Source organism: Octopus sinensis, linkage group LG7 (assembly GCF_006345805.1).
Source record: "Octopus sinensis linkage group LG7, ASM634580v1, whole genome shotgun sequence".
Classification (NCBI taxonomy): Eukaryota; Metazoa; Mollusca; class Cephalopoda; order Octopoda; family Octopodidae; genus Octopus; species Octopus sinensis.
The window spans coordinates 18,001,510-18,016,407 of NC_043003.1; the positions used below are offsets into that span (position 1 = coordinate 18,001,510).

At 37.0% G+C, this 14,898-nt stretch overlaps 1 protein-coding gene across 1 annotated transcript in view; it reads left to right on the forward strand.

Annotated features, from left to right (window-relative positions):
* The first annotated feature begins 1,766 nt into the window (after positions 1-1,766).
* Positions 1,767-14,898, forward strand: part of LOC115214142 (transcription factor ETV6-like) — a 30,399-nt gene continuing 17,267 nt past the window's right edge. Inside the window, exons 1-2 of the mRNA XM_029783204.2 lie at positions 1,767-2,189; positions 12,902-13,159. Coding sequence (XP_029639064.1) covers positions 1,823-2,189; positions 12,902-13,159 — 625 coding nt within the window. The 5' untranslated portion in view covers positions 1,767-1,822. The remainder of the gene's footprint in view (positions 2,190-12,901; positions 13,160-14,898) is intronic.

A 14,898-nucleotide genomic window follows, 5' to 3' on the forward strand; every position in this document is an offset into this window, starting at 1 on the left:
TTGGTGATTTGGTCAAGCAGAAATTAGATCAGTTTTTGTTGTTTGGAGTCGGATTGCGGATGGCACCTATCTTCTCTTGTAGGCACAAGTTACATGTCTGTCATAAATTCTTTAAAAGCTACTATCTTATTTAACGTCGCCCACGCTGGTGATCTCAAATTTGCTTGCTGAGCTGCAAATGTACTCTCAATGTCCTGGGTCATTTTCCAGATGACAACTACAGAACGGCCTGTTATCCTGATCCAGAATAACAAATCAATTCACAGGAGACTATTATGTTAATTTATTGAGAGCAAGCGGCAACTTACATAGATCAAAATTGAGACCCTAGACTTGTGAGGTCCCCGAGCAAATTGCCCAGTGTGCCCCCATATCTTAAGATAGCATTAAACATCAGCCGATTGTATAATTGTTTTTCTCCAAGTATTTGCCTTTTAGGATGCAAATCTCTGCTTCTGTTTCAGGTACGTGGCCCGAGTGCTTGCAGCAAAATACACTCGTGACCGAATTAGTGATGTTAATTAGGCAGGACAATGAATTCAGTGTACGACTAGCATATATATGCATATATATTTTTTTTTCGCCCTTTTAAAGCCTAGCCAGGCTCATGGGCCCGGTTTCCCGGTTTCTATGGCGTATGTGTTCCCCAGCTGGACGGGACGCCAGTCCATCGCAGCGTCACTCATCTTTGCCAGCTGAGTGGACTGGAGTCAACGTGAAATGAAGTGTTTTGCTCAAGAAGACAACGCGTCGCCCGGTCCAGGAATCGAAACCACAATCTTACGATCATGATGCTGACACCCTAACCACTAAACCACGCGCCTCCTCACACACACACACACACACACACACACACACACACACACACACACATATATATAAGGCGGCGAGCTGGCAGAAACGTTAGCACGCCGGGCGAAATGCGTTGCCGTATTTCGTCTGCCGTTACGTTCCGAGTTCAAATTCCGCCCGAGGTCGACTTTGCCTTTCATCCTTCCGTGGTCGATAATTAAGTACCAGTTACGCACTGGGGTCGATGTAATCGACTTAATCCGTTTGTCTGTCCTTGTTTGTCTCCTCTGTGTTTAGCCCCTTGTGGGTAGTAAAGAAATATATATATATATATAGTCACTATGTGTGATTGGGGGTGGCGAAACCCATATATTGTAACAAATAAAAATTAAAACTCTTAATGGTGTAAGAAGCGTGCGATATATACACTGACACAGGGGAGATAACCGCCCTGTGTCAGTGTATATATATATATTGCGCGCTTCTTACAGCATTAAGAGTTTTTAACTCTTATTCCTTGCAATATATGGGTTTCGCAACCCTCAGTCACGATTAGTGTCAATATATGTGTGTGTGTGTGCGTACGCAGGAGAAGGTAATCGTAGCTGTATAAATGTAGACGTGTCTGTGTGTGTATATGTGTGATGTACGTGTATGTGTGAGTGTGCATGTGTGTATAAATGTCTGTGTGTAAATATAGGTTTGGGAGAAGAGAGAGAGAGAGAGAGAGAGAGAAAGAGGCTACGTATTATATCATAGCAACAGCAATCACAAAGAAAAAGATTTTTAAAAAAAACTCTTGTCAATATAATTATCTCACTGATTGTAATTTGCTAAATTTTCATTGGCTGTCGGTGTTTTTTTTTTTTTTTTTCATTGAAAACTTGTCTTTTTTTTTCTTCTGCTCTTTCTCGCTTTATCTTGTTTGTTTTGAATTTTCTTTCACTTTCATCTCTTTCGTTCTTTCTTTCTTTCTTTCTATGTTTTTTTTTAGATATCTCCTGGCGAAGAAAACGCAGTTTTACCAAAGATGCAACTACAGTATTTCTCTGGTCAATGCGACTTTGCAGATTACAGTTGTGAGAAAGACGACCGAGGCTCTTGTCTAACGGATGACATTCTGCAAGAAATATTCGCACCTTATTTTCCGGCTGTCGCCCCTGACGCCGACCAATCAATTTTGTCGGTGCTGCAAGCAGGCAGTATAGATAACAACAGTTTTATTAATGAACACATGACCGAGCCAACTTTGAAGGACGCTCAACAATCGAATGGATTGCATGTATTAGAAGCGCCATATACGACGGCCATGTCAGCTACAAATCACCTTCCGCTCTCCAACATCCATACAACAGAAGACTACGTGGGAAATACAAACCCAGTTCATTTTGATTCCAGTAAGATGATTTGCGTGGGTAATTTAGTATGTGTGTGTGTGAGAGAGAGAGAGAGAGAGAGAGCGTGTGTGCATCCGTGAATGTGTGAGTGTGTTACGGTGTGTGTCTTCTGTGTGTGTGTGTGTGTGCGTGCGTCTGTGTGTGTGTGTGTGTGTGTGCGTGTGTGCATGTGTGTGTGCGTTCGTGTGTGTGTGTGTGATTTCCTGTTTTATTTATTTATTTAGCCTGTTACGCTTGAAAACATTAACTTTTATCATTCTCATATTATTTATACATTTATACATTTATTTCGATTTTTGTATTCTGTTTGTAAGATTTTTGATGTGACCTCGTATGTTGACACATTAATGTTGTATCTCGGGAGGGTCATTTCGCCAATAAACACCCGCACTGGTTCAATTTCACTTCTTTATTATTATCATTGTTATTATTATCGTTATTATTACTATTATTATTATTATTATTATTATTATTATTATTATTCAGTAGTTTTATTTTTATAGCGTGCTTTCACTTCACTACCGAGCGCAGCTCTGTGTGCCTTGGGTATGTGCTGTGATTTGTTGTGATGCTCTGATGGTTATTGTATGGAAAGTGTTCTGCGTAGGATGTGTGCAGTGCCTAGTAGTGCAATTTTCTGTATGTTATCATTACTATTATTATTATTAAGGTGGCGAGCTGGCAAAATTGTTAGCACACTGAACAAAACGCTTAGTAGTATTTCGCCCGTTGCTGCGTTCTGAGTTCAAATCCTACCGAGGCCGACTTTACCTTATATTCTTACGGGGTCGATAAACTGAGTGAAATACTGGGGTCGATGTAATCGGCTATATCCCTACCGTTAAATTTCAGCCCTCGTGCCTTTAGTAGAAAGGACTATTATTATTTTTATTATTATTATTATTATTATTATTAAGGCGGCGAGCCAACAGAAACGTTAGCACACCGGGAATTTTGTCCGTCTTTACGTTCTACGTTCAAATTCCGCCGAGGTCAACTTTGCCTTTCATTCTCTCAGGATCGATGAAATAAGTACCAGCTGAGCACTGGAGTCTTTACCCCTCCTTTGAAATCGTTGGCCTTGTGCCAAAATTTTAAATTATTATTATTATTATTATTATTATTATTATTATTATTATTATCATTATTAAGGCAGTGGACTAGCAGAATCGTTAGCATGCCGAAAAAATGTTTAGCGGCATTTCGTCCGTTTTACGTTCTGAGTTCAAATTCCGCTTAAGTTGCCTTTGTCTTTCACTATTTGGGGTCAGTAAAATAAAGTACCAGCCAAGTACAGAAGTCAATATAATCAACTAACCCTTTCCCCTGAAAGATTTCAGGCCTTGTGCCTATAGTAGAGAATATCGTTATTATTATTATTATTATTATTATTATTATTATTATTATTATTATTATTACTAAGGCGGCGAGCTGGCAGAAACGTCAGCACGCCGGGCGAAATGCTTAGCGGTATTTCGTCTGCCGCTACGTTCTGTGTTCAAATTCCGCCGAGGTAGACTTTGCCTTTCATCCTTTCGGGGTCGATTAAATAAGTACCAGTAACGCACTGGGGTCGATATGATCGACTTAATCCGTTTGTCTGTCCTTGTTTGTCCCCTCTATGTTTAGCCCCTTGTGGGCAATAAAGAAATAAGAATCTTTGGCACGCTGGACGAAATGTTTAGCAGCATTTCGTCCGTCGTTACGTCCTGAGTTCAAATTCCGCAGGGATCGACTTTCGGGATCGCTAAAATAGTTGTGCACTGGGGTCGATGTAATCGACTAATCCCATCCCCTAAAATGTCAGGCTTTGTGCCTATAGTAGAAAAGGTTATTATTATTATCATTATCATTATTATTATTATTATTATTATTATTATTATTATTATCATTATCATTATTATTATTATTATTATCATTATCATCATCATCATCATCATTACTAGTCAGTTAAAGGTGACGAGCTGACAGAATCGTTACGACACCACAAAAAATGCTTAGCGACATTTCTTCAGGTTTACAGTCTGAGTTCGAATTCCGATGAGGTCAACTTTAACTTTCACGCTTTCAAGGTCAATAAAATAAGTACCTGTTGAGCACTGGAGTCGATGTAATCGACTTACTCCTCTCCCGAAATTGCTGGCCAAACTTTGAAATCAATATTTAACCAGGCGCAGGAGTAGCTGTGTGGTAAGTAGCTTGCTTACCAACCACATGGTTCTGGGTTCATTCCCACTGCGTGATACCTTGGGCAAGTGTCTTCTACTATAGCCTCGGTCCGACCAAAGACTTGTGTGTGGATTTGGTAGACGGAAACTGAAAGAAGCCCGTCGTATATATATATATATGTATGTGTGTGTATATGTTTGTGTGTCTGTGTTTGTCCCCCCAACATCGCTTGACAACCGATGGTGGTGTGTTTACGCCCCGTAACTTTGCTGTTCGGCAAAAAAGAGACCGATAGAATAAGTACTAGGCTTACAAAGAATAAGTCCTGGGGTCGATTTGTTCGACTAAAGGCGGTGCTCCGGCATGGCCACAGTCAAATGACTGAAACAAGTAAAAGAGTAAAAGAATTAAACTAATCGATTGTTAGATTAATCGATCAATCAATCAGTCAATCAGGCTAGTCAATGTCCTTTCGTCGCCATTTGCAATCACGTCTCCCAAGATACAGTTATACAGAATTCGTATTTATATTCTAGTCATGTATTAACGCAGTTGATTAGCATATAAGATGCATATTTTCCAAAAATAAAAATGTCTAAAAGAATTACCCGGATCTTAATATGCGAAGCTTGGCCTCCCATAAGCTAATTTTGTCCTTTATGCTCACTACGAAAGGCTAATTTTTATTTAGATAGTCTCTTCTACGTAATCTGACTCCATGTCAATAGTAATATTTACTTTAACATTATTATTATAAACGAGCAAACACCCCCGTCCAATGGACGGTGCTGAGTTGTCAAACATTTAAACCAAATTTTCTCAAAACAACTTGTCCGACCATCCCATAGGCCTCCCCTTTGAGAAACACTGATTTAACTTAAATTTGAGACACCTGCAAAAGAAGAAATAAAGATAGACTTTTTTTCTATTCCAAGAAAAACGATTTTACAAATGCACGTTCCCACGGCTATATCGATCGCATTCTCACCTGGAATCGATTTTTGTAATTTTTTTCAAGACTTATACATGCCCTGATACCATCGGTATCTACATATCAAATTTGAGCGCAATCGGATGGAGAATGCCCGAGATCCTAGAAGACACACACACACAGACAGACAGAACGGATTTTATATAATATATATTAAGGCTGTGAGGTGACAGAATCGTTAGCACGCCGAGCCAAATTCTTATCGGTATTTCGTCTGCCGTTACGTTCTGAATTTAAATTCCACCAAAGTCGTCTTTGCTTTTCAGCCTTCCAGGGTCGATAAATTAAATATCAGTGAAATACTGGAGTCGATGTAATCGACTGGTCCCCTTCCCCAAAATGGCTGCCCTTGTGGCAAAGTTTGAAACCATAATTAATATTATTACCAAGGCGGCGAGCTGGCAGGATTGGGTAAAATGCATATTTCTTCTGCTGTTACGTTCTGAGTTCAAATTCCACCGAGGTCAACTTTACCTTTCATCCTTTCGGGGTCGATGAAATAAGTACTGGTTGAGTACTGGGGTCAATGTAATCGACTATCCCTCTCCCCCAAATTTCAGGCCTTGGGCCTACAGTAAAAAAATAATAATAATAATAATAATAATAATTATTATTATTATTATTATTATTATTATTATTATTATTATTATTATTATTATTGAGGCGGGGAGCTGGCAGAAACGTTAGCACGCTGGGCGAAATGCTTAGCGGTACTTCGTCTGCCGCTGAGTTCTGAGTTCAAATTCCGCCGAGGTCGACTTTGCCTTTCATCCTTTCGGGGTCGATTAAATAAGTACCAGTTACGCACTGGGGTCGATGTAATCGACTTAATCCGTGTGTCTGTCCTTGTTTGCCCTCTCTGTGTTTCGCCCCTTGTGGGTAGTAAAGAAATAGGTATTTCGTCTGCCGGTACGTTCTGAATTTAAATTCCACCAAGGTCGACTTTGCTTTTCAGCCTTCCAGGATCGATAAATTAAGTACCAGTGAAACACTGGCGTCGATGTAATCGACTGGTCCCCTTCCACAAAATGGCTGCCTGTTGTTCAGGCGCCCGTGGCTTTTGTATGTTTTCCCACGTGGTCCTTAAAGCGCCTCTTCTATTGGGAGTTTTAAATTGTTGAATTTCTAATCGTTATATATATTGTTTACGCGTTGTAAAACCCATTCTATCGTCCTGTTTTTGTCTTTTATGTTGTATGTGTTTTAATATAATTTTATGTAAGCCCTTGTGGCCAATAAACGAATTAATTATTATTATTATTATTATTATTATTATTATTATTATTATTACTTATTACTGTAACGTTTCGCAATGTACTGCTAGATCGTTTTAAATATTACAAGCGTTAATAAGGCGGCGAGCTGGCTAAACCGTTATAACACGTGGTACAGAATACTTACAACATCTCTGTCTTAACGTTCTGACTTCAAATTCCGCCGAGGCCTACTTTGCCTTTCAGTCTTTAGGGGTCGGTAAAATAAGTACCAGTTGAGAACCGGGGTCGAGGTAATCGACTTACGACCTCGTCCACACGCACCTCCAAAATTGCTGGCCTTGTTCCGAAATTTGAAACAAATATCAAATGTGTTAATAAGGCGGCGAGCAGGCAGAATCGTTAGGAGGCCGGACAAAATGCTTACCGGTGTTTCGACCATCGTTACATTCTAAGTGCAAATTCTGTCGAGGTGTTTCTTGTGTTCTTGAGCAAGACACTTTATTTCACGTTGCTCTAGTTCACTCAGCTGTAGAAATGAGTTGCGACGTCACTGGTTCCAAGCTCTATCGACCTTTGCCTTTCCCTTGGACAACATCGGTGGAGTGGAGAGGGGCGACTGGTATGCATGGGCAACATAACCTTGCCCGGACTTGTACTTTCTAGGTGCAATCCCATAGTCATTCGTGGCCAAAGATCTTCAACGCACGCACACATACACACATATATGTGTGTGTGTGTGTATATATATATATATATATATATATATATATATATATATACAAAATTTAGAGGAATGACCACTAAAGTGGACACCCTATATGCTAAACGTAGACGTCAAATCGTCATTACCACGAAGAATGTGTTCTCAAGAAAAAATCTCAGCAAAAAAAACAAGAGATTGCTGAGATTTTTTCTTGAGAAAACATTTGACGTCTATGTTTAGCATATAGAGTGTCCATTTTAGTGACCATTCCTCTAAATTTTGTATGTAACTCAATTTTTAATCTTCGGATTTTTTAAATATGTTAAGCCACTGGTATTAATTGATTAATATCAATTTCTACCCTTATTACTTAATTTAAATATATATATATAATATATATATATATATATATATATACATACATACATAGGTGAGAGAGTTGGTATGTGAAAGCACGTGGTTGGATGTATAAAAGACAAAAAAAGAATTAAAAAACTACAGAAGGCCAGTGTTATATGGTTAAAGAATATATTTAAATCATTATGTTAGAAAAATGTTATAAATTTTAGCGTAACTTAGTTTTTGGGAAAATAACCAGCTTCGTATTTTCTTTTCAAATTTCTCAAATATATATATATATATATATATATATATTAATGAAATATACAGTTTATTTAGAGCTTGTTAATGTTAACAAAAACTCCCATTAATATACAGATAGGAAGATGTAGTGCTCGTTTTGAGCTATATTCAAAATGATATTTTTATGAAGGCAACACAGGCGGAGTCTAAAAGAACATACCGTAAATCCTCGAGTATAATCCGCATTTTTTCCCCAAAATTTAAAGGTCAAAATCCCTAGTGCGTACTACATACGAGGTTAAAAATGAAAAATATTTTCTAAGCAATGTCCGAGTCTCTATTTGCTGTCCGGCAATGTTTATTCAGACTCATATGTGATGTCGGGCGCGAAAATACCTTAAGCTAAGCCTGAAAGCAATGAAGTCATAAAAGAATCATCCATAACTTGCAGTAAGCAACATTTATTAAACGTTATTACTGTTATTTCTTTTTATTTTCTGCAAACAAAATGCACAAAAAAGCTACACGTTTGCATTATGTTATATATACAATAATAATAAAGAACGTTACCGAATAGATTTTTACAAACCAAGGACGTTATATAGACCTCCTTGATTCAAGTTAGAGAAGGGGTGCGTATTGTACACAAGGTTTAGGTTTTTCAGAGGTACCCCCCCCCTAAATATCCCCTGCGTATTATACTCAAGGACGGACTATACTCGAGGATTTACGGTAATTAAAATACACATTCGAAACTTATATAAATATATATATTCTCTATAAAATGGAAATAAAAATTCCAGAATACATAAATTTATATAAATGGACAAATGTCGATGTTAAACATAAAACACGATTTAATTTAAGAAAAATTTCTATTGTAAGTATATTTAAAATTATAAACCGTCAGCAGGTTGACCGGTCCTGGGTTGTAAATGTGTTTTCGAACTTTGTGTAACATCCTGATGTGGGGAGTGCAATGATTAATAATATGAAATTTGTCTTATTTCATGGCACATCTCTGAAACGGCCCCGTAGATGTAATCCTTATATTATATTTTTTCTTATCGTCGTTTTTAGTAGGTATCCTTACTACTTAATCCTCTCCAGAAAATTTTTAATTTCATCATATTATATTATAATTTTAAATGTACTTACAATAGAAATGTTTCTTAAATCCAATCGTTTTTCATGTATTACATCGACATTTGTCTATTCGTGTATATTTATGTATTCTGTAATTTTTATTTCCATTTTATAGAGAATATATATATTTATATAAGTTTCGGATGTGTATCTTAATTATGTCCTTTCAAACTCCGCATGTGTTGCCTCCATTATATATATATATATATATTATATATATATATATACATATGAGAGGGATGACCATTATGTGGACAACCCTAATGCTAGAAGTAGATCCGCTATGGTCTTACCACTAAGAAATGTTCTCTAGAAAATTTAGCAAACACCAGAACGTAAGCGAGCAAGACAAATGAAAAGTAACACAAAAATAGATTAATCATAAACAATGTTTCACTATCAACAGATTACGTAATTTTACTTACGCAAGTTGTCCGTAGATCTTCAGTAAGTTCGTCCATACAAATATAATTTGCAGAACTACACACCAGACGTCCGCACGAGGTCGGACATGTATGTAGTTCTACCTATAACACTTGTAGTTATATTTCAAAAGTCCTCGTTTTTGCGCGCTAAATTACCGGAAACAATACTGCATAAAATAATTCACTGCAGTAGCTTTTGCCGGTTTGAGAACGAATTAATTTAAAATTATAAATATATATATATATATGTGTGTGTGTGTGTGTGTGTGTGTGTGTGTGTGTGTGTGTATACGTATATATATATATATATATATATATATACATGTATGTATGTATGTATGTATCAAGTGATCAAATGTTATATTTAATTGAAATTTAATCATCAATGTACTTTCTCTGATTATCTATGACTTCCCTCCATCTATTTACAAACTTTTTAATCCCATCAATGTAAAACCCTTTTGGTTTCAAAGCGAAGAACTGTGAAATGTCAGCTTCGACCTCCTCCTGGCTTGCGAAAGTTGTCCCCCAGATGATTCTGTAAACTACGAAACAAATGGTAGTCTGAAGGAGCAAGGTCAGGAGATAAGGTGGATGAGGAATTTTTTTCCCAACCAGCTCTTCGATCTTCTGTGATGTGATTTTTGTAGTGTGGGGTCGCGCATTGTCCTGATGAAACATCACTCCTTTTCGAATCACTAAAGCGGCTCTTTTTTTCTTCAAAACTTGGTTCAAACGCTCTAATTGCTGACAGTAGACTTGAGCATTGATTGTTGCATTAGGTGGTAACACTTCAAAGTGAATTACTCCTTTGCAATCCCACCAGATAGAGAGAAGAACCTTTTTTCCCATGAAGTTCACTTCTCGGATGTGATTGGGCTTTTTGCCTTTTACCAAGCCACTGTTTACGACCTTTAACATTTCGATAGAAGATCCATTTTTCGTCACCAGTCACAAGTCTATCCAAAAAGGGTAGAATGAGTTCGCGAGAATGGAGAGAAGAGCAGATGTCAACTCTGGATTTGCGGTTGCTTACGGGCAATTCATTGGACTAGCATATTTTCCTGGTCCCTTATTCAGAAGGTTCTCAGAATCCATTCGGACATTCGCATGAACACTGCTGCCATCTTGGTCATAAGCATGGCAAACGTTGCTCATATTAATCTCGAAATCACGCACTGCATGTGATTCTGGGATTGCCGCTCCTTTTAGTCCAAAGTGTCGTTGTTGCGACTTCTGAGCACCAATTAAATGGTAGCGGAGGGTTTGGAATTTGCATTAAATTGCATATTGTTTTCCTCGACCCATTTATATATGGCATCTAGGTCTTTCAGTAGAAGATTAGCATCAGAAGGTTCCTTCAGTACTTGTACTACTTTTGTGTCGTCGGCATAGCTAGTAAGTGTGACTGTCTATGAAAACGATGACATGTCTTAAAGAGCCATCATGAATAGCAGCGACCCCAATACAGTTCCCTGAGGCACTCCACTCTCTATTACTGTCTCCTTAGAAGGACTCTATTGGCTGCTACTGTCTGGCTTCCGTTTTTTAAGAAGTCATGCAACCATCCTACGATTTTCACTGTTATGCCGAGTCTCCGCAGCTGGTGAAATATCATCCTCTGACCAACCTTATCAAAGGCCTTTGCAAAGTCGAGATATATCACATCCTCGTTTGAGCGATTCATTAACTGTTTCAACTCCCAGTCATAGTGCTACAAAAGCTATGTAAGGCAGCTTCTTCCTGATCGAATCCATGCTGAGTGTTAGGAACGCAATTAGTTTCTTCTTGAAAATGTGTTCCATACGACTTTAGGAGGTTAGAGAGACAGGTCTATAATTTTTAGTATCTTCTCTGCTACCTCCCTTAAGGATAAGACATATTTTGCCTTCCTTTAACTTTTTGGAAGTCACCCAGCTGTGAGGAAGCTCTGAATTAGAATCTGAAGTGGTCTTGAGAGAGCCCTTTTGCATTTCTTTGGGAGGATTGTTGGGAATCCATCAGGGCCTGCGGCTGAGTTTGAGCTCATTTCATCAATGGCCGATATTACATCAGTTTCCTCTATTTTGATGCTATCAATAACTGACATTTCTTTGTGTATAAATGCATTAAAAAAATTAGAATATTTTATGTATTTAGAAGTACAACCATTTTATTACACACGAATTTTATATGGACCCCCAAGGGTCATATAGACCCCGGTTAAGAATCACTGCTCTATAGAATTGTTATATTTTCAACTAATGTTTTTTCTCTGCGTCTGTTTTGTGTTCTGTATTTGTAATGTACTCCAACAATTCCGTGTTGTAATTGCATTGGCAAGTCGCGATTAAATGTCGTACAATATTTCTTATGTAACATTTTCAGTTACAATGTTTATAACTTTGATGAAACCCTTTATATTAGATTCTTATTTCAAGGACGTTTTATGGCTTGCAGATTTGTAATTCCATATTCATGGCGTCGTAGTTTCTCTATATATATATATATATAAATATATGTATATATATATAATATAATATATATATATATTATATATATATATATATATATATATATATTATATAAAATATTATTAGAGACAAAACCACTATTTTGCAAAACAAACAAGGAAAGACTTAATCAATACATAAAATTTTAATAAATAGTCAAAATAAATAGACGTCATTGATTGGTTGAAATTGCAGAGAAATTGAGAAGAAAAAAAATAACAAATATCTTACAAACTATAGAATTTTCTCAATAAAGCTAAGAGAAAAAGATGTATTATAAACACATTCTACCAGGATACGAAGTTTAAAAGTGTTTGGTTACGTGGAAATTATTTTAAAAAACTGCCAGCCAAACCGAAAAGATCCCGATATTTTTTTTGTTGTCTTTATGTGAGGTTGCACCGACATTGCTAATTTTGATTTTCTAACGGTCTTTTTCCCACACTTAAAACAGCATTTGTTTTTTATTCAAACTATTATTACGTGCCATACATTTTATTGCACAGTTTTCTTTTCCTTCTAGTTTTCTTAAGAAACTATTTTTTGACTATTATTAAAATTTTATGTATTGATTAAGTCTTTCCTTGTTTGTTTTGCAAAATAGTGGTTTTGTCTCTATATCTTTTATATATTTTACTATCAAATCGATTTAATCCTAAATCTGATTTTTTCCCTGTAAATTGGATTTATTCCTAATATTTATTATTATATATATATAATATATATCTATATATATATATATTATATTGATAAAAGTGTTAAGACAGCAAAAGAATGAGACCTCGATATTATGTAAATAATATCGACTCCAATTACTAAGTGATACTTATTTTATCAACCCCGAAAGGCTGATATTTGAACTCAGAATGCAAAGACGGACGAAATGCTGCTAAGCATTTTGCCCGACGTGTTAACGATTCTGCCAGCTCGCCTTCTTAATTAATATGTTAAAATATATTAATGGTTTTCTTTTTCTTTATCTTTTAGTAGACAGCTTCGGTAGGAATTACTTAATGAAAACTTGGCAATACAAACACCCGAAACATTGGTCGAGAAGCGAAGTATTAGATTGGATTTTTTGGTCAATTGAAAATGAGAACTTAGATGCGAGTCGAATGCGAGGTGAAGCATTTCAGAACATTGATGGCGTTCAACTATGTGAAATGACTGTAGAGAAATTTATACAAAAGGAACCCGACTACGGTGCCATTCTCTTTCAAATTCTCAGCTCTCTCATTCACAAACGTAAGTTCTATTAATGTTTTATTTTTCTTATCAATAACGAATTGTCCGATAATCGTTTTTTGGATCTTTTCGGTTTGACCGGCAGTTTTTTCTAGCGGTGTCATATGAAATTGTCACCCATAATTATGACCCTAGTATCGATCTATTGCATTTCAATCTGTTTTAGGGTTAGGGTTAGAGTTAGGGTTAGGGTTAAGGGTGGAGGAAGGGTATCTTTTTTTTCTTCACAAATGTAAATAAACCCAATCTGTTTCTTAAACGAGGGACATGTTCATACGGCACAGAATGTTTTCACCACAAGACGTCATTGATTGGTTGAAATTGCAGAAATTGAAGAAAAAAAATACAAATATCTTACAAACTATAGATTTTCTCAATAAAGCTAAGAGAAAAAGATGTATATAACACCCATTCTACCAGGATACGAAGTTTAAAAGTGTTTGGTACGTGGAAATTATTTTAAAAACCCTGCCAAAAACCGAAAAGATCCCATATTTTTTTTGTTGTCTTTATGTGAGGTTGCACCGACATTGCTAATTTTGATTTTCTAACGGTCTTTTTCCCACACTTAAAACAGCATTTGTTTTTTATTCAAACTATTATTACGTGCCATACATTTTATTGCACAGTTTTCTTTTCCTTCTAGTTTTCTTAAGAATATATTTAACACAGTTAATGCCGTTTGTATTCGACTTCTATCGTACTACATTTGTTATGCTGATAGTTTTAGTTTTTCTTTTCAATTTAATGATTTCAAAAGTCAGGCATTCTTTATTGTTGTTTTTTTTTTTTACTTATTTCAGTCATTTGACTGTCGCCATGCTGGAGCACCGCCTTTAGTCGAGCAAATCGGCCCCGGGGCTTATCCTTTGTAAGCCTAGTACTTATTCTATCGGTCTCTTTTGCCGAACCGCTAAGTTACTAGGACGTAAACACACCAGCATCGGTTGTCGAGCGATGTTGGCGGGGAGGGGGGGACAAACACAGACACACAAACATATCGACCCCAGTGCGTAACTGGTACTTAATTTATCGACCCCGAAAGGATGAAAGGCAAAGTCGACCTCGGCGGAATTTGAACTCAGAACGTAGCGGCAGACGAAATACCTATTTCTTTATTACCCACAAGGGGCTAAACATAGAGGGAACAAACAAGAACAGACATAGGTATTAAGTCGATTACATCGACCCCAGTGCGTAACTGGTACTTAATTTATCGACCCCGAAAGAATGAAAGGCAAAGTCGACCTCGGCGGAATTTGAACCCAGAACGAAACGGCAGACGAAATACCGCTAAGCATTTCGCCCGGCGTGCTAACGTTTCTGCCGGCTCTTCACCTTAACTACTCGTACAGTTCTGTGGAGAAATAAAAACCCCGAGGAAGAGTCTTCTTTTTATGAATGAATACTTATCCGTTTTTCCTTCGTGGGATGTTTTCATATGACGTAGAAACAATCAACAACACGGAGTATGCCGATATAAACCACGATGGATGAAAGTGCTTACGGTAGAACTTTCTGACCAGCAACACCTGACATTTCCACAACAGCAAGCACACCTTGTGACATGATAAGAGTAATACCAGACTAACGCAAGAGACAATAAACAGATTAAAACGTGACACACCTCCTCACTAAACCAAAAGATATTATATCTATACGTGTTCGTTGTGTGTACGTGTATGTATGTGCTTCTGTTTGGGTGTGTGTGTGTGTGTTGTGTGTGTGCCTCTAAGTAT